The sequence below is a fragment of the Gouania willdenowi genome, chromosome 19 (genome assembly GCF_900634775.1).
Source record: "Gouania willdenowi chromosome 19, fGouWil2.1, whole genome shotgun sequence".
Classification (NCBI taxonomy): domain Eukaryota; kingdom Metazoa; phylum Chordata; class Actinopteri; order Blenniiformes; family Gobiesocidae; genus Gouania; species Gouania willdenowi.
The window spans coordinates 15,099,163-15,125,801 of NC_041062.1; the positions used below are offsets into that span (position 1 = coordinate 15,099,163).

Below are 26,639 nucleotides of genomic sequence, written 5' to 3' on the forward strand. Positions count from 1 at the left end.
CTTAAAGAAGAAGAAGTAGCGTTCAACCGGCACGTTGCTCGGAAGGAGCTGCGAAACTCAGTCAACTTTTCTTTTTCCGGTAATTCTATTATTACCATCTATATTCTGTTCTGTGACGTGTGTATGACTAAGATATATTAGTTTTCCGCTCAGAGAACTTTACTTCACATTAGTGTGAGGCCGGTTTTTCTTCTGTGACGTAGAGAAAGTAGTGAAGTTAGCACTGGTTGGTTTGATGCTCGTTCTCAAGCAAATAATGAATTCTGAGGCGCGACTCTTCTTATAAATAATGTCATTATAGCTACATATTATTGCCCTTTTTTATTGTTGTTTACATTACAGGTAAACACCACAGCTTACTTAATGTAACGGTAATCACCTAACATTTAGACTTGTCTGTAAGTGAAACATAATCAAATAATAATCATAATGCATATATTTATATCAGACTTTTAAGGCCTAGGTGGACACCAAACAGCTAAGTGTGGCTAATTAACGAATTTGCACCGATGGTCTCAACATTTATTTCCGAACGTGTGCATTCACATTTGTAGATAATTATTATTTTTTTGTCATTGAACAACAGTTTAAAGCTGCTATCCATGATAATGTTTTTACTGTAGGCCTCATAGATCGATGAATCAAACATAATTTACTTCATAAAGGAAAGGAAAAAGGTCGAAGTTGCCGCTTGAAAGTTTGTTTACATCGCAACATTCTTATTGACATTTCCGGAGAAGTGTTTTGCATTGCATTGTGGGATGTTGAGTCCTGAAGACGAATGCGTAGAACTGTTTTTTTACTTCATTCTTACCGTGTTTTCTTATGTTTCTTCGCCGTACAGGGAGGACAGTAATTCTCTTGACACTATTTTTGTTTTAGTTTGTTCCTGGTATTCCCTGTGATGTCAGAATGGAGTAAAAACACTCCTATGCACCCGTCTCCGCGACTCCACATCCCATAATGCAATGCACTAAAATGTCAATAAACTTGAGTGTTTGCGGTGGAGATAAAAACAAACTTTCAAGCACCAATTTATACCTTTTACTTTTTTTTTTTTTCACGCCAATGATCTTCGATTTATTGATCAATGAGGCCTATACTATGGGTTTATTTATTTATTTAACGGCATCACAAGCCATAGTGTAGGTTCCAATAAGACTTATATATATATATATATATATATATATATATATATATATATATATATAGTCTTCCTGACATGTATCAACGCGATCTGCAGATGCTCTGAGGAAGACTGGCAGTTGTCAGTCAGTCATAACACACGTGTCAAACTTAAGGCCCGGGGGCCAAATCCGGCCCTTTAGGGCATCCATTTTGGCTCGCAGGAGAAAGTAAAAAATGAAAGAGTAATTATTGTGTAAATTACCAAAAAATCCAGTTGTTGATATCTCAAATTCCCCAAATCCACAATATTTTTAGGGACTTGCATTTTTCCTTTGCTTATATCACATGAATGCAGTGTCATTTTTAATTGTAAACTGTGGAAAGACCTTTAATTTTTTTTCCACAAATCGTGCAATATCTCACAAACAATTTCTTTAAATTACACAAAATTTGGTAACAAAATCAAGAATTTTTTAACTGAATCTTGAAAACTAGGGCACAAGTCAATAGAGTTAAAGTTGTTCTTTTTTTTACCCACCTCAAATCTACAGCCCACTTGAAGTCAAACTGGTCCATATTTGGCCCCTGAACTAACATATTATTCAAAAAGAAGACAAAAATAATCTTGCTGGAATGAACTAGAGCGGGGGTTCTCAACTGGTCTCACCCTGGGACCCACATTTTGCACACGTTCATTAAATCGCGACCCACTTTTTTTTTTAAGAATACAACCAACCAATATTTAGTTTTTCAAAAACACACATATAGTGTTTTTTGAAACATACATCTATATATTTTCCTGTGCAACATTAATGTCAAAAGAAATGCTTCTTTCAAAATAAAAGACAAGTCCAACATGGAAGACATTAAGTAGTTATTTTTGACCAGCTGTCTGCGACCCACCCAGAATAGGTCCGCGACCCACTTTTGGGTCCCGACCCACCAGTTGAGAATTGCTGAACTAGAGTATATGTTTACCTCAGTGCCACCAAATGTATAGAAAACCATGACAGATTAAACTATTATTATTATTATTATTGTATTTATTTATTTACTATATTTATTATTGTAAGTTTATGTTGTAAATATTATCAAAGTTGTTAGAATTTGGCAGAATGAATCAAAATCTTTAAGATGTACCAGTCACACCTATTTTAACTTAAACCTGAACTAACATATAATCAATCAGGTAGCAAGCACCAGATTGATCATATTTCCCAGTTTGACTTGTGGTCTCCTTCCAGTCAAACATGGCCTCTGATGACATTTCCCAGCTGGCTGAGGCTCTTTCCAACACCCATGTTGGAGATGGAGAGCTGAGCTACAAAGGCTTGGGCCTTAAGCTGGACACTGCAGAGTCAGGTGGAGTATAATGGAGTGTTGATTTGACAGATGGTGGTGCTCATCACTTCTGCTGCTCTCTGCTTCTAGTGGAGGAGATGGTCCATGAAATCCAACAGTACCCAGGCCTCAGGGCTCTGCATCTGGAAGGAAACACCCTGGGAGTGGAGGCGGCTCAAGCCATCGCCAAGGCCCTGGAGAGCAAAGCCCTGCTGCAGGTTCACACCAGTTCATTTTTGCATTGACACACCTGACTCTCAGTTTGTTCCCAATTACATATTGTACACCATATACAGTGAAATCTACTGATAAACAAATCCTTGGATTTCATGATGATTGTTCAGATTCAAGGGCTGATGTGTAGCAGAGATTGCAAAACTCTTGACAACAGCAGGGGCCACAAATAAGGGATCGTGTCATCTGAAGGCCACATTATCAACGTTCATGTTTGCATTTAAGTTATAGAAATTACGGCATTTGTAGGTTTTTTTGGTGGTTTCTTGTGTTTCTAAACTAGTTTTGTGTGTTTTTATTTTTATTTTGTATGTTTCCCGAGTCTTTCTTTGTATTTCCTTCGTTTGTGTGTTTTTTAAGTCATGGTTTTATTCAGTGTATTTTTGTTTTTGTTTGTTTATTTTTGGAGCCCCTTTGTGTGTTTTTGGACCTCCTTTGTATATTTCCCTCCTTTGATGTATTTTTGACTTGATTTTGTTATTTTACGTGTGTTTTTTAAGTGATGTGTTTTCATTTTGTGTATTTTTGAAGTCTTTTATGTATTATCCCCTGATGTTGTGCCTTTTTAAAGTCGTAGTGTGTTTTTTTTTTTTTTGTTTGTCATTGTGCATATTTTTGGAGTGCTTTTGTAAATTTTCTTTAGTGTGTTTTTAAGATTATTTTGTGTTTGTGTATTTATTTTTTGTATTTCTGGAGTCTTCCTTTGTGTATTTCCCTTGTTTGATAGGGTTTTGGTATACATGTGTGTTTTTTAAGTCTGGTTTTTATTTTGTATATTTTTTTAAGTCTTTATGTATTCTCCCTTCATGTTGTCATTTTATAGTCATAGTGGGTTTGTTTGTCTTTTTGCATATTTTTGGAGTCCTTTTGTGAATTTTTTTGAGTCATTTTGTGTGTTTTTAACATTATTTTGTGTTTGTGTATTTATTTTGTATATTTCTGGAGTCATTCTTTGTCCGTTTCCCTCATTTAATATATTTTTAGCGTGATTTTTGTTATTTTATATGTTTTTGAAGTTGTTTTTATTTTGTGTATTTTTGAAGTCTATGTATTCTACCCTCATTTTAAAGTCAAGTGTGTTTTTTTGTTTGTCATTTTGCATATTTTTTAATCATTTTGTGTGTTTTTGGAGTCATTTTGTGTGTTGTTAAGATTATTTTGTGTTTCTGTATTTATTTTGTATATTTCTGGAGTCTTTCTTTATATATTTCACTCGTTTTATGTATTTTTGATGTGATTTTGTGTATGTATTTGTTGTCATTTTATGTGTTTTTTTCTAATCGTGTGTTTTTAAAGTTAAAGCGTGTTTTTGTCTGTCATTTTGTGTGCTTTTGGAATCCTTTTTTTTCTTCTCTTTTGGTATTTTGTGTATTTTTGTTGTATATTGTTTCCTATTTATTTTCTGTCAGTCTAGTTTATGTTTTGAGACACAATTAAGTGAGACAAGCAACCAAGCTGTTGGTATGGTTTGGAGTACAACTGACTGCTGCAGTGAAGTATTTTAACCTGATAATAGACACTATGTTGTCAGAGTAGTTTTCAAATGCTGAACCACTCCCTTGTGCATTTCAGAGATGCTATTGGAGTGACATGTTTACTGGGAGGCTGCGCTCTGAAATTCCAACAGCTCTGGTAAGTGTCAGGTCTGCAGCCGCGTGCTGACTGGTGAAAGATTGAAACTCATCCAGAGATTTATGATCAGCCCCAAGGATTTTTCTACACAAGTTGTTGTCTGTCAGAAAGAGTGTTCTTTAAAAAAAATGCATCAAAAACGTCAAATTATTAGCATTCATGTTAGCATTCAGAATTTGAGCATTAATACAGGAAATAACAAATAATTTCTGTATGTTTTTGTTGTCATTTTGTGTATTTTCTCTCCTTTTTCGGGGTCATTTATGTATTTTAGTTATCATTTTGTATGTTTTTCTCTCGTTTTTGGTTTTTGCGTATATTTATTGTTGTTTTGTAAAATTTTTTTTTTTGTCATTTTGTGTATTTATGTTGTTGTTTTGTGTTTTTTCCATGGTCAGTAATTGTTTTTGTTATCTTTGTGTGTGTTTTGAAGTCATTTTTTGCATTTACCTTGGGGGCCACACAAAATTAGACTGAGGGCCTCTAGTTGCCATGCGTTTAAATAAAAAAATCACCAATCTAAAACCCATCTTCCTTCATCAGAGGTCACTCGGTAACGCATTAATGGGCGCTGGCGCCCGTCTCACAGAGCTCTACCTGAGCGACAATGCCTTTGGTCCTGATGGAGTCAAAGGGATTGAGCAGCTGCTGAAAAGCCCTTCCTGTCACACCCTGCGAGAACTGCGCCTCAACAACTGTGGCATTGGAATTGGTGGAGGAAAGGTGATGCTCTCAACGATGCACAGATGTTCCCTCCATCCTGTAAAAAAAGTGACAGTTCTGGTGTGGTTTAGATCCTGGCTGGAGCTCTGATGGAGTGCCACAGACAGTCCTCGGCCCTCGGAGCTCCTTTCAAACTCAGAGTGTTTGTCGCAGGAAGGAATCGTCTGGAAAACGAAGGAGCGAGTGCTCTGGCTAAGGCCTTTCAGGTGATTAAAAGAAAAAGTACTGTACTATTTATTGATATTAGTGTGCAGTCAGATCATGGTTTACCTTTAGTCCAGAAAGAGTTAAATCCTGTGTCTAACGCAGTGTTTTTAGATGGTGTCGCCTGAATTTTCTGAAAAATGAAATACAATTTAGAATTTTTGTGATTATTATACTTCGTGAAAAGACAGTATTCTATACTTTCACTTTGTCAGATACTGTATAAATGTAGTTAAACTAAAATGCAGTAAAAAAAAAAATAAATCTGAGCTGGCATGTCACCCATCCTGGTTACTCTCTGTATTTGTAATTGACTATAACAAACATGATCAAAAACATATTCTTGAAAAAAAAAATGTCTTTGGGGTTGCCATAAATTCTTGACATCAAAATGGGGTCATGATCCAAAAAAGGTTGGGAACCACTGCTTTAACGTCTCTGACTTAATGGAAAGTGTCCTGAATCAATGCAGCTTCTATATGTTGAGTTGCACTGTTTTTTTTTACAACTTTATTATTATTATTATTATTATTTAGTTTAATAATGTGTTTTTCAAGGAGGATCTGACCAAGATGGGCAGCAGCAATCACAAAACTAATTCACAATATCACAAAAAACAAATTAACACAGACACTGTATTTTTCAAGACACAAATGTAAGCCCAGTGTTTATATGTAAAAGCTGAAAATGAGTTTTTCCAAAACGCTGACATTTGGTTTCAAGCAATCTTATTTTGGCTTTAAAAGCCCTGAGGTTAATAAGTTAAGCTCTGGAAGTTTCTGTCGAGAGTGCGAAGGAGCATTTCTCAGGATTCAGGTTCAACCTAGCATGCGACCTGCAGCTTTAAATATTTAGAATTTAAACTCCTCATTTCTTCTGTCTTTAAATTATGTCATGTCCATTCTTGTTAGCCTGTTTTCTGACACAATGTTGGTGTTTTTTTTTTTTTTTACAACAGTGGTTTTTTGTTAATTTTACAACTAACAAGCTATTCCTGTTCTGACTTTATTTATTAATGGTCTGACACTGAATCCATGCAAAATCCCTTGAAACGCTTCAATGAATTGATTTATTTTGAGTTTTTCTTTAGTCAGAGTTGAAGTTATTTATTTCAAAGTAAAGCCTAAATCTCCAATGATGTATTGTCTGTTCCCTGTCTAAGCTGATGGGCAGCCTGGAGGAGGTCCACATGCCCCAGAATGGAATAAACTATGCTGGTGTAACAGCGTTAGCGTCAGCAATTCAACAAAATCCTGACATTCGAGTGCTCAACTTAAACGACAACACCTTCACCAAAAAGGGAACGCTGGCCATGGCAGAGGTGAGTGCTACGTTTATTTAGCACAGTTTGTTTAACTCTGTAAATCTATCTGCATCATTGTGAGAGGCTCTGAGTTTCTGCTTCAAAATTTCCTTAAATCCGTTTCAGAGTTCTCCCTTCTTCTCTTTTATTTCTATTTCATCAGCTCTTCCTAATCAGACGTCGTTATTGGCTTTAAAATTTCCCCAAACTGTAACAAGCATGCTTAATATGGGTAATTGAGTTAACTATTGTTATTAATTTAATATTTTTCACAAGATTGGACGTCTGTCACAACAGGAGTTCCGTTTTACGGTAGAAAATAGATATTGTCCAAAAAATATGTCAGTGAGGTTTAGTCTGTGTCATTCAGCTACAGTATTTCCATTTCAAGAAGTGAACTTGATCATATCGTATTTTGTACCAGAATTGACATTTCGCTCTGTTTTTCCACCTGTTTACGTTGAAAATTGCACAGAAATGCGTGATATTTATCCTAAAACATGCATGTGAGGTTAAATTCCCTGTCAAGTTTGCTTGATTTTGTTTAAAAACGATAATACTAAAGAAAGATTATTAACAATATAGCATTTCCTTTTCAGGAAATAAATTCAGTTTTTTCATCTGAGCCCCTGCGTGTCTTCTGCTCATCTGTGTTTAAGAAAAAGTTGGACAAAAATGTTGGATTATAAGGCATTTGTTATTGCTTTAGGCTAAATATATAATTTATAATTTAATTTATTATAAACATTCTTTTGTATAACCAGGCTCTGAGGCACCTCAGGAACATCCAGGTGATTAACTTTGGCGACTGCCTGGTCCGCTCTGAAGGAGCGATAGCCCTGACAGCAGTGCTGAGAGAGGGACTGCCCATCCTTAAGGTCAGTAAAAATAACATAACATAACCTAGATCATAGACTCACACCATATAGAACTGTTTAACCCTCCTGCTCTGCTGCTCGCTGTCCTCAGGAGCTTAATCTGTCATTTGGAGAAATCACTGAGGCTGCAGCGCTCGTAGTAGCTCAGGCTGTCATGGACAAACCTCATATGGAGCGTTTGGATCTAAACGGTACACACACACACACACACACACACACAGAGAGCCTAAGGAATGTGATTGGATGAGGAATGGTTTTACTCAACTGAAATACAAGGATTAAAAAGCTGTTTATTTTTCTGTGGTTTTATGGACAATTCTAGTCATTGAGAAGCGTTATAGCAGTTACACTGTGTCAATAATGAATAATTTATTTCTGATTAAAGTGTAGTCTTTGTTTTTACGTTATTTTTTATGACTTGACCAATCAACGAATCACTGTCGAGGGACTCCAATTTTCCATTTCAAATATTCCTCAATTCCTTTTTAGGCAAATGTATTTGTAAAGAGCTTTTCATATTGCTTTACGTGAATAAAAAGTGCAGCAGAAAACATTTATAGTTTAAAAATCAATAAGAACATTAAAATCAGCAGTAAAAACATTAAATCAACAATAATATGATTAGAAATTTCCAGTTTAGATGACTTGGCTGGCTAATTAAATCATACAAAACATGCTAAATAGGGTTCATTGGTGTTAGTAATTTTACATTTACATGCTTCAGGTGACTTATGTAAGCTGGAAGGTGATACCGTAAGGCCTTTAATATGTTCGCTCGCTGCCCTTTTGACCCTCAGCCACTGGTTTAACTGGAAAAACACCATAGAAATGCATGATAGTTGTGAAACCCTTTATAACAGCAAACTGGCGAATCACCCTCATGTTTTGCACAAAATCCTACGCAGCCGTGTGATTGGCCCTGACGTGTCATCAGGTAAAATTATCACCAATTGAACTAATACACCATCAGCTAAACCCGTCTTTCTACCAGCGCCTTGTCAGATTTGAATGCAGTCCTAATAATCTTATTTATTACAACACTTTTATTGATTAATACAGATTTCAGATGAAGCTCCTGCATTTATTTTCAGTCACAGGATAACACGATCGCAAGACGAACCGTAATACGTAACGCAAGATTTTTTCTGGCAAAAAAAATATTGTGTGTATGTGATATTTGTTGTCATTTCTTTCAGTGGGATTTAGTCTCGATCTCACTGATTTGTTCAGGTTTTAGATTCAAACTTGTTCCATGTGATTGTAACAGGTAACTGCTTAGGAGAGGAGGGCTGTGAGGCTTTGAGGGAAGCCATGGAGAACATGGACAAAGGAGACCTGCTGGGATCACTCAGGTAAAACTAATGTTTTACCTTTTTTTTAACCCTCACAAAGATGTGAAAACTTCCTTTTGATGTGGAATTCTGTCCGCAGTGACGATGAGGGAGAACCTGATGACGATGATGTTGATCAGGAGGAAGATGAGGAGAGGGCTGATGTCGATGAAGGCGGCGGATGCTGCGAGGATGAGATCGGAATCACACAAATAAAAGCCTGTCCCGCTCAGAGCCCCGTAAATACACACCACCTCCTCTTTTCCTAAACCATGTTTCTGTTTCATACGGAACCTTTTTTTGTTTTGTTTTTATATAAATGTGTATTTGTGTCCTCCTACAGCCAGAGATCATGTCGTTCGTCCGCTGTCCCACAGTGGAGAAGCTTCTCCAGCTGGGAGAGATGAGGACACGCCTGCAGCATCAGGTGAGACGTATTGAACATGTGCCCTAAAATCAATAAATCAGCTGTTTATTGGGTCACTTGGAAGCATCAATAGTTTTCTCTAAGTCTACTGATGAACTGTAAATGTATAAACAGATTAGTGTCCACTGTATTAACTTGGAAAGCTTCAAACTTTGAGTAAAAGTGGAAAGTTTCCAAACATTCTGACACGTGGGTGAATGGTTTATTAAAGGCAGTGGCTATCTGTACGTTTGCCGTATCAATATACCGACATTCTAGCACCCCTCTTTGGCCAGTTTAGGTCACGTGACTAAGACTAAACCTTATCCTAAACCTAACCCTAAAAATTGTTGCGATATTTGGTTATAACCTTACCCTAACCCAGGGGTCTGGAGCTTAATGTGGCTCTTTGACTATTATGCAATGGCTCCCTATAGCTTAAAAAAAACTATTGAGGTAGTTATTTTTTTACAGAGGCTATTAATGATTAACAGTTTGTTAACCTAAAATAAATTACGTTGTACAATGACTCAGCACCTTCCTACTTAACCTCCTGCAACATCTACAGACCATCAACTTTCCTGCACCTGTGGCTAACCTTAGGTTTTAAATCCCTGGTAAGAAAACTAAACCAGCAAAAAGACTATTCCGGAAGAAAATAGAGATTTTAATTGTGTGGGAACAAATTCATTTAACCACTAATGAGCCGGTTAAATATGCATGTTTTATGTGTGGCAAGAATCGAGCAATTAGCATGTGTTGATCACATGATCATGTGTGAAGTTACTTTTTGTAGCCTTTCAAATACATTAACTAAAAAAAAATCTTCTTTATATAACTTTGTGTTTATGTAAACTGAGATGTGTAAGAATTTGAAGATGCACTAATCCTGGCTACTCTGTATTTGTAACGCACTATAACAAACAAACAAAATGTTCATGAGGTCTGAGGGCCAGCTCCAGCTCGTGGTTCCGAAGGCGAACCGTAAAACTAAAGGGGACAGAGCGTTTTCCGTTGTCGGCCCTAAGCTGTGGAACGCTCTGCCCCTCCACATCCGTACGGCCCCCACCGTGGAGTGTTTTAAATCTCGTCTCAAAACTCACTTTTATTCTCTGGCTTTTAGCACCGCGTAAGTTGTGTGGTCCTCTGTGTCTTTTATTTTATGTTTTTGAGGTTTATTCTTATTTATAGTTTTTAATGTGTTTTTATTTATATTTATTCTTTTAAACTGTTTTATTTTTATTTATTGTTTTATACTCATTTAGTGGCAGAGCTCATTTGTATTGTTTTGGTTTTATTGTTGTGGTCGCATGTTCATCACTTTGGAGACGTTTTGTTGTTTAAATGTGCTATATAAATAAAGTGGATTGGATGTGGATTTTTTTTTTCTTAAGAATTTTATATTTTGATAGCACTCCGAGATGACTATTGTAGTAATTTGCGCTATATAAATGAAGTTGAATTGAATTCTAAAGGACAGTTGCTGTTCGTTTCCTTCTCTCACCAGGTCAGTGAAGCCGAGCCAAACCAAGCTGTTGATGTCTTTTTGAACATCGCCTCATTGTACAGGGAAGATCCAGAGGCCAAAGCTGTTGTTTTAGAGACCACAGGTGACGATTAGGACCAGAACGTTACCACAGGTTTCTGTATCGGTCTCGTTCCTCATGTAATCCCCGCTCTGTCTCATTCCTGTTGCCTCACAGATGCTCTAATGAAGAAGCTCCTTTCAGGGTCGGCCCTCCACTCGTCCTGTTTCATCTCCTCACTGCTGGTTAGGATGGGACTCCTGAAGGTACACGAGAGACAGCCATCCAAGCAAACGACTGAAACAACACACACATAGCACCACTTTTTAAACCTTATAGTCCTAAACTCCTCCCAGTATACTGGGATAAACTCCAGCACCCACAACTCGGAATAAAACAATCAAAAATTAAAACTAGATGCATAATTTTTTAATAAATTACGTTTTACTTTTCTTTCATTGATAATAATTTCAAGCCCTCTTAATGTCCCTTTTGAGTCACATGTCTTCCTGAAACACCGACAATAAAAACTAGGCAAGACCTGTATTCCCAAGTCGAATACGTATTTGGCAATTGAAAATTGGCAAAAATTACAACCTGTATCTGGATTTGTTGACAAATTATATAATGCAGAAAAAAAAAAATGAAGACTGACCTTGACCTTATATATGACCTTGAGCGAAGGTCAAGGTCACCTATTGAAAGGAAATGTTGTTCAATGGTACCAGTCTGAGTACTGTATTTCAATTTGTGGCCAAGTTATAGGGGAAAAAAAATGTTTATTTATGTTTGGCTTTTTTTTGTTGACGACATGAACTTGGACCCCTACCCATCTTTTTACTGGTAGGTCACACATTGAAAGGAAATGTTGTTCAATGGTACCAGTCTGAGCACTGTATATCATTTTGTGGCCAAGTTATAGGGAAAAAAGTTTTTTTTTTTTTTTTTTTTTAACGACGTCATGAACTTTGACCCCCGATCTTTCTACTGGTGGGCCGTACAGCTTCAATCCAATTAAATAAAATACTCCATTTGAGATGAGCTTTTCATAAAAGTAAGCATCAAACTTGACACTTGACGCGACCTTGACCTTGACATTTTGGCACCAAAAAAGGTCAACTGCACATCCTTGACATTGCCCCGATGAGATGACATGTCAGACTGGGATTGATGATTATTTTTAACAAACTGTGTATATGTCATTGTCTGCCTTTGTGTGTTTTTCCCAGGGTGAAGAAGGGAAAGTGAGGAAAGCGCTGCTGGTCCCAGGTCAGCTGCTGTGTTTAGAGCACGCCGTCCAGCAGGAGTGGTTCCCCCAGCATCACGCCTCACTGCTTCACACCTTCATCAGCAGGTGGGACGAGCTTTAATTCAGATGTTCTGTACGCGTGATAGTTCAATCAATAACACTGCGTGTGGATTCTCAGGAACGCTGGAGCTCCCACATCCTGCAGCAGTGCCAGAGAGAAGCTAAGTTCCACTTTGGTGAGACTGTGCAGTAATCAGCACTGACTCCACCTGTACTGTCACTTTTCCTTCATAATGACCAACAAACATCACTGCTGCCTGTTCTAGTATTTAGATCATAATGTTTACATGTGAGTTTTATATGTAATATACAGTATATATATATATATATATATATATTATTTTTTTAATAGAAAATGGATACAAACAGGGAAAAAATGAGCTTCATACCAAGTAATGTTGGGTTTAGTTAATAAAATAAATCGGCCTGTAAGTGCCATTCCAGACTTGCTGCTGTTTACACACACTGATGATGGTTGACGTGGAAACCTGAAAAAACTCATCAACGTGATTACGCTGGCAAAGTAAAAAAAAAACAACAGAGATGATCTTATTGTTTGATGCAGGTGATAAAGGTTGTAATCTTCTGCTTTCATTCCATGTGCATTCGTTGTGTGTGTGTGTGTGACCAGAATCACTGTGTATAGCATCTCTTTGTGGCAGCTGTTTTCCTCTTGGGTTATTATGTTGCACTTCTTCTCCGACTGTGCGTAGCCTCGTCTTAATTTGTGTCTTCATGATGTTTTGGAGACTTTAAACGACACTGATGAGAGGATTAAACTTAAAAGATGTTCACTGTTCTAAATATAACTGATTTAACAAACCTGACTCTGTCTGTTGGAGTGATTATTAACAGGGATGTTCAATATGAAGATATTGGCCAACACTACATTTTCTAATTCCAATATTAACTGATATATAAATAAATCCCTTCCTCACCAACCTAAATTTAGGTCACATTATATAAATCAACATGGAAATAACAGGTTATGGCTACTTTTAATGTGATGCCCCACTGGATGTATTCCACAAATAAACATGTGTGCAAAATGAAACTAGCTACAGTATTCAACTTGTTAGTATCAGTGGAAAAAACCGATAGCGATGTCAACTAATATCGGTGGGCCGATAATATCGCCCATGTTTAATTGTTGTTCAATATTGCTGTTGAAATTTAGCTCGAAATGGTTAATGTGTTGTCAATTTACCATTCTTTGTTTATATGATTGTGACTTCAGAGCTAAAAGGATCCATAACAGTTACTTAACCATCATACGTGGCCTGGTCAAATGTAGACATTAGTCATTAATGACAAACTAGTCATTTAGTCAAATGCTCCAAAAACCCATGTAAGATTTAGTGCACTTAGAATGCCATTTCTGAGGCTTTTTCACATGTAGGCTTTTTGCATATTGCAACAAATATCAACTTCATAAGTTCCAAAAAAAAAAAAAAAGAAGACAACAGCTCATCTTGACTGTGTAACAATGTTAATTTCATTGCTAATCTAGTTCTTGTCCATTGTTTTTCCCCTGAATAAACTTGATTCAAACTAAATGAAAACAAAGACATGCTAACTCAAACTATGGCTAAAATGTGAGACAAGAAATATTCCATGGAGTGTATTTAATTTCTCATTTTAAGATAGAAAGAGGTATAAAACCTCTTATGAGGTTCAGAGAATGTTCTGACAACAAGAAAGTCTACTTTCCTTCGTGTTTAGGGGTGTCACACATTAATTCAGGGGCCAAATATGCAGCAGTTTGATCTCAACTATAGTCTATGGTCGCAGATTTTTGGTGGGAAAATGATAAATTGTAACATGAATGTGTCCTAGTTTGCACTATAAATGATATGTAAAGTGTGTACACTGACAATATCGAAGCCTAATGAGGCTGCAGGATGTACACTTTCAATTTCCTAGATTTTGAAATATGTGGTATTTTGAGATGAAAAATAACATCCATCATGTGATATAAGCATGGGGAATCAGCCCTGGCAAATATTAAGTAGCTTCAATGAATTTTTTTGTTATAAAATCAAAGTCTTATTTCCATCCAGTTTGGTCATGCAGCCCTCTGTGGACTGAAGGGGAGGTAAAAGCACATGGCACCACTGGGGTGAAGTATTCCTTTAACTGTGCGCTGGTCCGGAGATGGAGGTGTGGATGGAGAGGGATCGCTGCAGTTTGTTTTGGATGAGGGGGGCGAGCAGGGGGACAGCAACGGAGAGGAGAGGCAGCTCAGACCTGGGAACAAACGCACAGAACCGGACCGTGACCAAGCCAAGGTGAGTCCATGCGTAATGGATGAAAATAAGGATCAAAACATATTTGTTTTGCTGATTCTGGTCAATAGTTTTCATTTAAGTGTTTATTTATTTGTGTATTTTTTACTTTGAGATCAAACTAATACCCAATGTTTCAACAGTCAGATGGATTGTGCCTTTTTGCGCATTTTACGCATAATAGTAGCCGTAATTATTTAACAACCTAATGATTTAATGACAGTTATTAGTCACTCATGGGCATTTAAAGAATCCCCCAAAACTCAACATAAGTATATGAATTTGCATGTTGCAGGTGTTTTACTTTCCCTGCTGTTTACGCATGAAACGTTGGAAACAGGGCTACACTCACATAACGTGTAAATGTATAAAGAGAGGGACTGAGAAGTTGCCTGCTCAGAGGACACGCACTGTTTTTATGAGGATAGCACTTTGGCACCACCGACATGGACAGACACTGTGCGTCTTTGTGCGCGGCGGCTCCTCTGCGGTTTGGCGTGTTGGTCCCAGAGGGAAAGCCGCACAAACAGTTCGGATGGAGGAAATTCCTCAGTCTCCAGTTTCTTGGGCCCACTTTTTTTTTTTTTCTTCTCGTACATAAGATCCAAGGTCGTGTGGATAAAGCATGGCATGCTGATCCACATCAAAGCTTCTTGATTTTCTTGAACCAGATGTCAGGTCACTAGACTAGATTATCTGCTAGAATACACAGATTAGTAAACACTGTGAGTTTGAGAATGCAAAAGAGCTGATGAAGCAAATTCATGACTGTGGACCTGTGAAGCTTTTCATGGCCATTCCTTTGAAAAAAAAAAAAAAAAAAAAAAAAAAAAGTGCTGATCCGACCAGGGATTGTGGTTTTAAGGCATTCCTGCGAAGTCCAACTGGATTAAATCCTACTAATCTCACAAAAGTACAGATTGAAGGGGTGGGGGTGGGGTTACACTCAAGTTGCCAAAATAAAAAAAAAAAAAAAAAAAAAGTTTAATTAAACCAATAGTCTGACAAACCCATTCATTGGTGAAATCTAATTATATTGAGGGGACACTTAACCTTCAGAGAATGATCACCAACTTTCATTCAGTTGTTTGTTTTTTTTAAATAAGGTCTCTTGAGGTTTCATGTGTGACAAAACTATCAGATTAACTCAAAAACAGTGAATAGACAGTGTTTCTCTATTCTAACATACTGTACCTGACACCTATCACGATGGCCTCATTCAGAGCAGGGAGTAATCTACTAAAATGCCCAGCATTTCCAACCAAGTGTGTGATAGAGCAGTGGTTCCCTCACGTTTTTGGATCGTGACCCCATTTTGATATAAACCATTTCATGCGACCCCAAAAGACACTTTTTTTTCTTCTAGAATCAATTTGCGATCTTGTTTGTTTTACTGTGGTTAGTTACAAATACAGAGCAGCTAGGATTAGCGACAAGTTGTGCCAGCTCAGATATTTTTTAGTCTATTTTATTTGAGAAATTCCTATCAATTATGTCTAGACATTTCAGGTGACGCCATTTAAATAACAGACGACCCCAAGGTTGAAAACCCAGCTATAGAGGCACTGAACACACTGCAGATGGTAAAGTGGGGACCTGTGACGTACAGGTTTGTTGCATAGGACTGAGTTTGGACATCCTGTTTGTGTAAGACATGCTGCCACTAGAGTCCAGAGTCACATGACTTCTATAATAACAAATCACAACTTTTCATTCAGGCACAAATGATGGACTAGTCTTGGTTTGATAACGTGACAAGAGACTTTCGTCAATCGTGGCTTAGGTAAAGCTAGATTTTCTAACCATGGTCATGTCAGATACAGCTGTTAAACATCAGTTCTAATTATTATTAGACATTAGAAAATATTTAGTGCAACTGGAAAGAGTCGCTTGTCATTAGTGTTGCAGTAAAAATCTAATAACATGCTACACAAAGCAATGTAGAATATAAGAACGTTACCTTAAAAGCACTTTCCTGAACAGTTTTCTTCCTTGGAGTAGAACCAATGGCAGCAGCCATTTTCAGCTTGATGTGACATTTATTAATTTGTTTCATTTGATTAGACAAGACAACATAAGACCTTCCGTTTATGAATGAAAAGGAGCAGAATGAAGGAAAGTCTGTCCCGTTGTGGTTGTTCGAGTCTCTTGTTCTCTCCTCTCAGATGTTCTGCCAGCTCTCTCCCTCCACCCTCTGGCTCCTGCTGCTTCTCTGGATCCCTGCAGCACTCGCAGCTAAATGCCCACAGCAGTGTGTGTGCGACCCGATCCAGCTCACTGTGACTTGCGTCAACAAGAACCTGACCGAAGTGCCTCCAACTGTGGACGAGGTTGGACGTTCACACAACCATCTGAAAATGATTCGTGTTCTGCATTCTTCATGTGATGAAGGGCGTCCAATGTGTTTATTTAAATAGATTACAGTGAAATTAGACCTTCGTGGAAATAACATCCAGGAGCTTCCCACTGGGGCTTTCAAACACACCCTCTACCTGACTCACCTGTCCCTGCAGCGCTGTAGCATCCGCAGGGTGAAGGAAGGAGCTTTTCGTGGCCTCGGGCGCCTAGTCTTCCTTAACCTGGCCAACAACAACATTGACATCCTCTACCAGGTCACTGAGAAGAGCAACTTCCTCTAATAATAGATGTTAATAACTAGGAAACAATATGCCTGTAAACTCTCAGTGAACATTCTCTTTCTTCCTCAGGAGTCATTCGACGGTCTCTCCTCACTTAAGCAGCTCATGATTGATCGTAATCGAGTAGAAGAGATCCAACCTGGAGCTTTCTCTCAGCTTGGCTTCCTCAACCTGCTCTCCATCACACACAACCAGCTGGTCTACATTCCCAATCTGGCCTTCCAGGTACACAATCAGAGTGCAAACAAAATCTATTCCATGCGGCCTGAATCATCAAACACACAAATTAATTGCAGGGTCTGCAGAACATCAAGTGGCTCCGCCTCAGCCACAACTCTCTCAACTATCTGGACATCGAGGCCTTTGCTGGTTTGTTCACACTTACCCGGCTCAGTCTGGACCACAACGAACTGCAGTTTTTTCCCACTGAGACAATGACTCGGTAATTGTTTTTCTTTATCCTGCACTATTTTTAGATGTGCCAATTACTTATTTATTTTCCTTTCAAATAATTAGGATTTAAATTCGTAACACAACCTACACTGGGAGCAGCTGATCAGCTGTTGTATTTGATCACTAAGATTCCAAATATTAAGGCAGTCCAACTTTTTAAGAAAAATACAATTATAAACACATTTCCTGTTGACTGGCAATTTAGCATACTTTTCCATGTTAATGGCCAGTAAAAGAAAGCTGGAGCATCAAGAACATACAAACTCAAAACTAGAGCCTTCCTGTTGTGCTGGAAGAAATGCTGAGCTTTCCAGAATGTCTTGGTTTGTTTGGGTTTGTTTGCATTTATTGTTGATATTAAATTACAGAACTCTCTCCTGGTCAGTTCTGGTTAGACTGCCTCAAGCAGGCCAGATACCATCATACACTGATAGCATTTACCAAGGCCTCTGCCTAACGAGGCTCCGCTACGTTACGACTACCGCTATCAGCAACATACATAAAACTGAGAGCATTGCACAGCTGCACATTCACTGAGGAACACAGAATCGCAGACCGGTCTTTTCCTTAAAATCCTTTGACATTATAAACCTTATATCCACATCTGACCAGCAACCCTAAAGCTTGACTCCGTTTCATTCATCCAAACTGCCACAACAGTCGTCTCTAACTCATTATCCTTTTTCCCATATTCAGACTTCCCCAATTGACTCGTCTTGATATGGGCTACAATCCCATGACGTACCTGGGAGAGGAGGTGGTGTCCATGGCCAAGCTGACACACCTCTTCTTAGACCATATGTCACTACAGGACCTAGCCAACACGGCTATTTCTAAGTGCCCTAACATCAAACACTTTGACATAAGCCACAACCAGCTGCGCGTCATCCAGCCCTTCTCTGAAGGCTCGCCTAACCTGGCTCGCCTCGTTCTCACCGGGAACCCCATTTACTGCAATTGCTACCTACGTCCACTCAGGTATGGCACGTCTTCTTGGTGCAAACCACCTTCTGTCAGCCATAGTCAGGGTGTTCTTCTTCGCCATTGTTCGGTAGAGAATGGGCGATCCGGAGGAAGTTGAAGCTGATGGGAACGTGTGGTGGACCGGCTCATCTTTCTGGGGAGAACCTGGAAGAAGTCAAACCTATAGACCTACGCTGCCAGAGCCAGGAGGCCATGCTGAAGGCAGAGTTTGAGGAAGCATCCAGGGTCACACCACGGCCCACAGTGCAGCCAGAGAACACCATCAAATGTCCCACTAACTGTGCCTGTGAGGTGAGGGCATGAGTAATAACACTTCCTTCTTTTTTTTTTAAAAACATATCAAGTTTGCCAACGTTCCTATATCTCATTTAATTTGAAAGGGCTTTTTCAAATCTATATTTTGACAGCTCGGATAACAGCTGACCAGTTGTGATATTTAGTCACTTTGAGTTTGGGTCTTGGAGCATTGAAGTGTTTTTTTTTATTCTTGTTTATACAAATCATAATTATGACAAGTGTTAAATGAAGACAAAAATTTCAATAAAACCCGCTAGAACCCTCCACCTAACCCAAAAACTGCCAACATAGCTCCAAAGGTGTCATCAATTAGCAAACAACACTTAATGACACCTTATTCATGCTAATGACAGATAACTTCAAGTAAGTGGTCAGAATCTTTACAAGATCAGTACAAATGAGTCGTAATATTGGGAAAAACATGTAAATATCATGGTTTTTACTTGATAATATCTTCCTGTGCTCAGGCAGAGACGCATCATTCCTCGTGTGAGAATCGGGGCCACACCAAAATACCTCGAGGCTTCGCTCCAAACACACGTCTTCTAGACCTGCGTGGCAACCGCTTCCACTACATCCCCAGTAACAGCTTCCCCGGTGTCGCTCAGGTTGTGTCCCTGCACTTGCAGCGTAGTAAGATCGTGGAGGTGGAGGATGGGGCCTTCAGTGGGATGAAGGGTCTCATATATTTATATCTGTCAGAGAACGACCTCTCCTCTCTCAGTCCAAACGCCTTTAAAGGTAGAGTTATGTTAGAGGAATAGTAGTATTGGTAGTTTCTGCACAAAAAATAATGATCCCAATGTTCATTTTGTTGCTTAAATCCACAGGTGTGCCTCAGCTCACCTACCTCCACCTGGAGAAGAACCGCTTCACTAACATTCCAAAAGGAGCCTTTAAGCTGGTTCCCAGCCTTCTGTCTCTTCATTTAGAAAACAACAACATAACTAAACTGGAGGGGGGAAGCATGGCCGGGGCTGAGGGCCTCAGAGCCCTCTACCTGACAGGAAATAACATTAGACAAATGTCACCCAGTGCTTTGGAACACGCCAAGGACCTTGATACGCTCCATCTTGGAGGAAACAAGCTGAGGGAGGTTCCCACTGAAGCTCTGAGCAAAGTGGGAAACCTCAGAGACCTGAGGCTGTCGGGGAATTCTATTCACTGGGTGGGGCCGAATGTTTTTCAACCATTGGAGAGGACGCTGAAGGAGCTGTATCTGGATAACAATGGACTGGAGAAAGTTAGTCAGCTTTATCTTTCTCAAAGCATCAGAGCATTCTTTTCATATTGGCCTTAAAGAGTTGGTTCTGAAAATGGTTTTCTAATTACATCAATATACATTCTGATTGTATGTAACTCTAGCTACTATCAGTAATCAGTTCCTCTTATGAACCGAGGCTGTCAAACTTACTTTACTTCAGGGACCAAATATGGACCAGTTTAATCTCAAGTGTTATGCAGATTGTAGACAGGAAAACGAGCAGTGATTTCAATATTGTGACCTAGTTTGCGCTCTCACATATAACTGATAAAGTATGGAAGGCACCAACAATATCCAACCAATAAGCAACAAAAATCAGTTGAGAAACCTTTCAACAATTTGAGAGTTTCATTATATTAGTGTATTTGGAAGATCTGAGATATTTACAACTGTATTAGTTGGTAACGGCACAATGATTTGTTTTCTTTTTCCTTTTGGATTTGGCCCCCAGGCCTTGAGTTTAACACATGCATTAAAGCGTTGATCTCCATTCCTTACCTTCCATGCTCCAGATGTCACAGCACTCACTGGAAGGTTTGGGCCCAGGGCTGAGGAGCCTATACCTGGAGGGTAACAGACTGGAGGAGGTTCCTGACCTCCATCCACTGACGTCTCTGGAGGTGATCAACCTGGCAGACAATCCTCTGATGTGCGATTGTCCTCTACTGCCCTTACGCATGTAAGACACTCACAGTCCTGTTTAGCAGTGTGCACACTTCTCTCCTCACAGCAAGCAGGTTTAATACAAATTTAATAACTTTTCAAAGAACGAAAAGTAACCAAAAATTTCCCCTTTCAGGTGGATTGAGAAAGTTAACCTCAAAGTTCGAGCCACCTGTGCAAACCCCCCTGAACTGAGAGGTCTTAGAGTCAAAGATGTCCACATTTTTAAGGCCTGTCCTGGAGGAGAGACTATTCTCTCTTTGCCCACAGCAAAACTTCCAAAGGCAACCAAGCCCAAACCGACGCACCTCAATGGGATGCGGAAGATCAAAATGCTCAAAGCCAAATCTCAAGCTCGCGGGAGTCCAAACACAAAACATGGCTCTACAAAGAAAACAGCGAAGCCACAAAGACACACTGCACGGCGTGAATCTGCTTGAAGAAGTTTGGAGTTCTTCCCGTTAATCAGACTGTTTTGTCTTTCCAGCATTAGGATCTAGAGCTGCATGTTTACATTTCCTTATTTGTTTAAAGGAACATTTTAAAGAAACTAAAGAAGAAGAAAAACATTGACATGTTAATTAGCAGGCACAAACAAGAGTTTTATGCTATGCTACATATCCTGCACTGCTCTCAACAAATCAAAATGGATGGAATCCTAAACTTCAACAATTTCTTTTTATTTCCACATGTATTCATACAAAAAAAGTATTTGGATATCAAACAGGATAGAGAATCAGAGAAATAATGTTTTTAAGTTTCTCTTCCTTACATATGAGCTCAGTAATGGTTCCTGGGCCTTTTAGGGGTTTTCTTACTGGTGTGAGCTTAAGGTCACAGGCAGCTCAACACTATCTAACATGGGAAACTAAACTTACAGACTCAGACATTCTTAATATCCACTTTATATTGGCTGGCCCAAAAAAGGGAATGTAACCTGGAAAACATCAACAAAGAGTTCAAACCATCATGTATGGTTAATGGAGCCGTTTCATTGGAGTTTTTCAGCTTCTCCTCAGTTGATCAACTCTTCATCTTCTCTGCTTGTTTCCAGCTCCAACGTTATCTGATTGTCCTCTGCATCATTCTCTACAGTCTCTTCGTGTTGTTGTGTCTCTCCTTCGCTCCCACTCTGTGTGTACTCCCTCGCCCACGCTCCCACCATCATCTCCTGCTTGATCTCTTTCATTCCAAACTGATTTGGGGGTTCAATAGGGGTCTCCATCTCCACTTCTTCCACTTTAACCTGCACAGGAATGACTACAGAGAGACAGTGACTCAGTAAACCACCAAAGGAAACACGTCGCGTACTGAAAGAAAGAGGAAATGTGTGGATTCTGAAACGATCCACTTACTGTCCTGCACTTCGGGCTCAGATTTTAGCCAGTTTGGCGACATATCAGGCAAATGGTCTTGGAAAACCTTTTTGCGTTTTCCTCTGAGACGATGCCCAGCATTATCTTCTGTTTGGTTCCCAGGCAGCATTTTTCTGACATACTTCCTTTCTACAGGAAGTTAAAAAACAAGAGCTTAATTGATCAGACATTTGGGAAAGAGATAAAACAACAATCAAATAAAACTTACTTCTTTTGCCAAAAACAAAGGCCTTGGTTTTCTTGCCCTGTGACGACTCCATGTGGTTTAGTTCACCTGTAAAACAGAGAACCAAAACACGTGTGTAATTATAATTATTATGTAATTATAATTGCAATTGTAAATGAAAAACATATGTAATTGAGTTCAGATAAATGACTTTGTAATTGGGATAAAAAATATATAAAAACTGTCATTTATTGGTACAATTTAAGTAAACACAAACCTGGAGAACCGTGTTAAAGTTCTATGGCTTACACATACGTAGTTAACGATTATTAAAATATGTTTCATATCATATGTCATAAGTTTACCAACTACAATCGAGGGGTATACTGACACAAAAAATTTAATTGACCCCAACCATATCGATACGACGATATATCACAAGGTCTCGCGATACGTTATCGATACACAGGCAGCAAATATCGATTTTTATATATATATATGATACACAGAGATAATGCAGTACATACACAGCACAATGAGACAATAGGTGAAAAGTGGACATTTACCAATTTACAGTGTGTGTGTGTGTGTGTGTGTGTCAAGAAGAGCCACTGTGCAATATACACTTTGTTTTACTCGGCTGTTATTCATGTAAAATTGATTGACAATGTTTTGTAATTCCTGTAAAATGCATTTAGTGCAGTAGATTAATTCTGAATTTCTTCAATGACACAGATATTGTGATTTATTGTGGATGAAATTTCCTGTGTTATACCGATCATCGCCGTATCGTGATAATATCGTTATCAATGGATCTTTGTTTTTTGTTTTTTTAAATAAAAAAAAATATCATGATATACCGTACCGCGAGGGACCTGGCGATACCCAGCCCTAGTGTGTAACTACACGTCACACAATAATTTTTCAGGAGCTTCTTGAAAATGTTCTTGTGTGTGAAAAGTTGGTCCATTTTAACTAAATGTATGTTCCCGTCTCAGTCTGTAAACACACATGCACGTCTCTGTTCCAAGTGATTACCGAGTCCAGGCGGCAGCTGCAGCTGATAACCCGTGAGCTCACACCAGCCCACAGGGTAGATGTCTGGGGACTCATAATCCACCCACTGGTCAAACTCATTGTCCCAGCCATCGAAGTGAATGAGCAGCAGGCGGCCCGCGCAGCGCTTGACGGAGGCCACGCACACGAGACGCGGCTCCAACAGATCAGTGGCCTCGAGCTTCATGTTGGGGTAGAAGCGATGACCAGGGTAGTCCTGGGGAAAAAAACACAGTGGTTTGGAGAAGAAAACATGTTGATGTTGTAAACTACCGACAGTGAGTTAGGGCCACAATAAAATAAAAAAAATCTGGGGACTACGAGAATAAAGTTTCAAAAATAATGTTGAAATTTTATGAGAATAAAGTCGTGTCTTAATAAAATCGTAATTTTATGAGTTCAAAGTCGTAATATTTTGAGAATACAGTCGTATATTAATAAAATCATAATATGAGATTAAAGTCATAATATTACAAGAATGAAGTTGTAATTTATGAGAATTAAGTCATATCTTAATAAAATCTTAATATTATGAGATTAAAGTCCTAATATTTAAAGATTAAAGTCATAACATTTCGAGAATAAAGATATTATTTTATGAGAATAAAGTCATCTCAATAAAATCATAATTTTATGAGATTAAAGTAAAAACATTTCGAGAATAAAGTTGTATATTAATAAAATCGTAATATTATGAGATTGAACTCGTAATATTTTGAGAATAAAGTTGAAAAACAGGAACAAGTGGGTCTGTAAATGGATGAATGGATAGAGAATAAAGTTTTAATTCTATGAGAATAAAGTCATATCTCAATAAAATCATAATTTTATGAGTTTAAAGTCATAATATTTTGAGAATAGTCCTTATATTAATAAAATCATAATTTTATGAGATTAAAATCGTATATTAATAAAATCATAATATTATGAGATTAAAGTCCTAATATTTCGAGAATTCAGAATATTTTGAGAATAGTCATATCTCAATAAAATTGTCATTTTATCAGTTTAAATTTGTAATGTTTCAAGAATAAAATTGTAAATTCATGAGAATGAAGTCGTATCCCAATCAAATTATAACTTTGAGATCAAGTCAAGACATAAATTTATGAGAGCAAAATTGAAATAGTCTGTGTTGTGGTCACTCATGCTTATGGTTAGTTGCGTTCACTTCAACAGGGAATTTTTTCATACACAGCTTTATTCTTACAAAATGATGTCTCTATTCTTGAAATATTACATCTTTAAACTAAAAATAATACAATTTTAATCTCAAAATATTATGACTTTAATCTCAAAAAGTGCTCAGATTTCCTTTTTACTTTAATGTGGCCCTAATACACCGTCCGAGTAAACAAAGCAAAACAATGAGCTTTCTTACAGCATTCATCAGTCGTGCTGGTGCAGCTTTGGATTTGGTCTCCATCAGGTAGTTTTCCCAGCAGAAAGTCTCTGGATCATAGCCTGCCACAAACAGAAATCAGCATCAATCTGTGATCGTCAAGTAGACGAGTTCTGATCTGAGCGTAGTGACTGGGTTTTACCTGGAGGCACCGAGAGAGGGATGTTGTTCTTTTGACAGAAGTTGATGGGAAGTACAGCATGAGAGGAAGCATGGTAGCAAAACCAGTCCAGTTTGCTGTTAGACTTTGGGGGGTCAATACTCAACATCAGGTATCCATATGATAACACCTGATGAACCAGAGTTCAAGACCAGCATGAGGAAACAGATACTGGACCAGTAAAAAAAAAAACAAAAAACAAGGTGGTCCTCTTACTCTTAATGTGGCAGATGAGAAAAAAATGAGACAAATAGACAGAAAACACATCTGTACCTTCATTACAGTGGCTACACAGATGTTCCCTGGGTGGAGCGGGTTGATGGCCTCCAACTTCATTCCTTCTTCAAAGAAAGAGTTTTCCATGTAGACGATCCTCTGCTGTGGATTAAACAGGATCTCTTCAATTATTATTATTACTATAATTATTAAACATGATCACTAATACCATGACATAACAAGAACACAGAGCACAACTGAAAAACTACACCAGTGTTTTTCAACCATGACATTTAAATGGGGTCACCTGCAATGTGTTAAACACAACACAATCTTAAAAAACTGGATTTTATGCTTTCACTTTCTCAAATATGAATGTAGTTCAAATAAAATGCATTATAAAAAAAGGAAAAAGATGGAAAAAAAAAACATTTGGGGTTCACCATAAATTTGTCATATAAAAATGGGGTCATGATCCAAAAAACGTTGAGAATCACTGATCTACACACAACAGGAGAGTCTCACACTCAAATACTGTCCATTTGCTGTCGACAGCACTCGTCTCTAAGCATGACCGCAAAAACAACGTCAAAGCAAAGGTGCAAAGTCTAAGCAAATGTATGTTTTTAAAACAACAAAATAAAAAAAAAACTGCAGCAGAAAAAAACCTTTTTCCACATTTGTTTTGAACTCCTCATACATGAAGGTCAGTTTAAACATTGCAGGCCCCATAGATAAAAAAAAATCTGGTATCTGGCGTCTGTAGCATTAACAGGGGTTTTCTATGAAGTTTTTTTCTTACTGGTTTAAAGAGCACGTCTGCACCATCAGAAGTTGACGTCATCATATTGGCAACAGCCCAACGAAATGCTACAAAACAAGATCACATATTGTTTTTTTTACACTCAGCAACAAAAGCACAAGTTAGAGACTAAACCTCACATTTGTCCTCCTTGAAAGAACATGTTGTCAAATATATAAATAGTTCTGCTTAGGAAAACTTAAAGGGGCGGTCTTATGCAATATTTCACCCATTTCCAGTTGTTCTAAGAACCCCAACAACATAGTATTTTAGTTTTATTTTCCCAAACTTGCCTGTTTTCCAGAGTTTTAGCCTCTGAAAAGTCACTTTCTGAGCAGTTCTAAAAACTGGCTGTTTTGGGGCCTACTTATGCAAATTCATGAGTGGGTGTGTCTATAGACGCTGACTTCATGCCTCGCTCTTGCGAGGGAGATCAGTGATCACCAAAGTGTTTTTTTTTTTTGCTATTCACACAATGTTGTTATTGTTTTCAGCCAAAAAACTGCACATTACAGTAAAACACATGGATATTTAAGCGGCTATTGTGATTGTGAGTCAGCGCTTCAGGCTGCGTGTTTATCACAGGAGCAGCAGCGAAGTAATTCAGCTGCTTCGAACACTCACTGGAGTGTTAAGCTGCTAAGTTACTTTCTTCTCCTCCTCATCTTTATTAACTACAGGAAAAGTGCATTTAAGGTGATAATCATTTGTTTTGTCCAACCGCTGCGTCGCAAACACGTCAGATCAAGTCAAAGGAGATACGAGGCGATATAATGGATACTAAAAATGGAACTGCTCCCTGGGTGCTACACTGTTGCTGACTACTGCTCCTCAGGGAGGGGTTAAATGCAGATAACACAT

The 26,639-nt window shown here is 38.3% G+C and overlaps 3 protein-coding genes across 6 annotated transcripts in view; 2 read left to right on the top strand and 1 right to left on the bottom strand.

Annotated features, from left to right (window-relative positions):
* rangap1b (Ran GTPase activating protein 1b) lies at positions 1 to 14,274 on the top strand. 2 transcript variants are annotated; one of them, XM_028476209.1, is made up of 17 exons: positions 1 to 79; positions 2,373 to 2,490; positions 2,560 to 2,687; positions 4,276 to 4,335; positions 4,879 to 5,058; positions 5,130 to 5,264; positions 6,425 to 6,583; positions 7,330 to 7,443; positions 7,535 to 7,634; positions 8,711 to 8,795; positions 8,875 to 9,013; positions 9,118 to 9,201; positions 10,688 to 10,790; positions 10,884 to 10,972; positions 11,936 to 12,060; positions 12,134 to 12,191; positions 14,076 to 14,274. In XM_028476209.1, the coding sequence occupies exons 2-17, from the start codon at positions 2,379 to 2,381 to the stop codon at positions 14,112 to 14,114; spliced, it is 1,710 nt and encodes a 569-aa protein (XP_028332010.1). In that variant the 5' UTR covers positions 1 to 79; positions 2,373 to 2,378; the 3' UTR covers positions 14,115 to 14,274. The 2 variants fall into 2 exon arrangements, with proteins under 2 accessions (XP_028332010.1, XP_028332011.1); XM_028476210.1 differs by lacking the exon at positions 14,076 to 14,274 and having other exon boundaries at positions 12,134 to 12,842.
* Positions 14,172 to 22,711, top strand: chadlb (chondroadherin-like b). The gene is made up of 11 exons (XM_028476206.1): positions 14,172 to 14,303; positions 16,466 to 16,630; positions 16,718 to 16,912; positions 17,009 to 17,164; positions 17,236 to 17,381; positions 18,089 to 18,370; positions 18,448 to 18,667; positions 19,141 to 19,414; positions 19,504 to 19,916; positions 20,450 to 20,616; positions 20,737 to 22,711. The coding sequence occupies exons 2-11, from the start codon at positions 16,466 to 16,468 to the stop codon at positions 21,038 to 21,040; spliced, it is 2,322 nt and encodes a 773-aa protein (XP_028332007.1). The 5' UTR covers positions 14,172 to 14,303; the 3' UTR covers positions 21,041 to 22,711.
* The window catches only part of l3mbtl2 (L3MBTL histone methyl-lysine binding protein 2), a 22,719-nt gene continuing 17,344 nt past the window's right edge, over positions 21,265 to 26,639 (bottom strand). For all 3 annotated transcript variants that reach the window (XM_028476205.1, XM_028476204.1, XM_028476203.1), the window contains 8 exons: positions 25,779 to 25,846; positions 25,034 to 25,138; positions 24,743 to 24,890; positions 24,580 to 24,662; positions 23,181 to 23,415; positions 22,185 to 22,250; positions 21,956 to 22,105; positions 21,265 to 21,860 (listed from right to left, as the gene is read on the bottom strand). In XM_028476205.1, the coding sequence (XP_028332006.1) occupies positions 21,616 to 21,860; positions 21,956 to 22,105; positions 22,185 to 22,250; positions 23,181 to 23,415; positions 24,580 to 24,662; positions 24,743 to 24,890; positions 25,034 to 25,138; positions 25,779 to 25,846 (1,100 nt within the window). In that variant the 3' untranslated portion in view covers positions 21,265 to 21,615. The remainder of the gene's footprint in view (positions 21,861 to 21,955; positions 22,106 to 22,184; positions 22,251 to 23,180; positions 23,416 to 24,579; positions 24,663 to 24,742; positions 24,891 to 25,033; positions 25,139 to 25,778; positions 25,847 to 26,639) is intronic.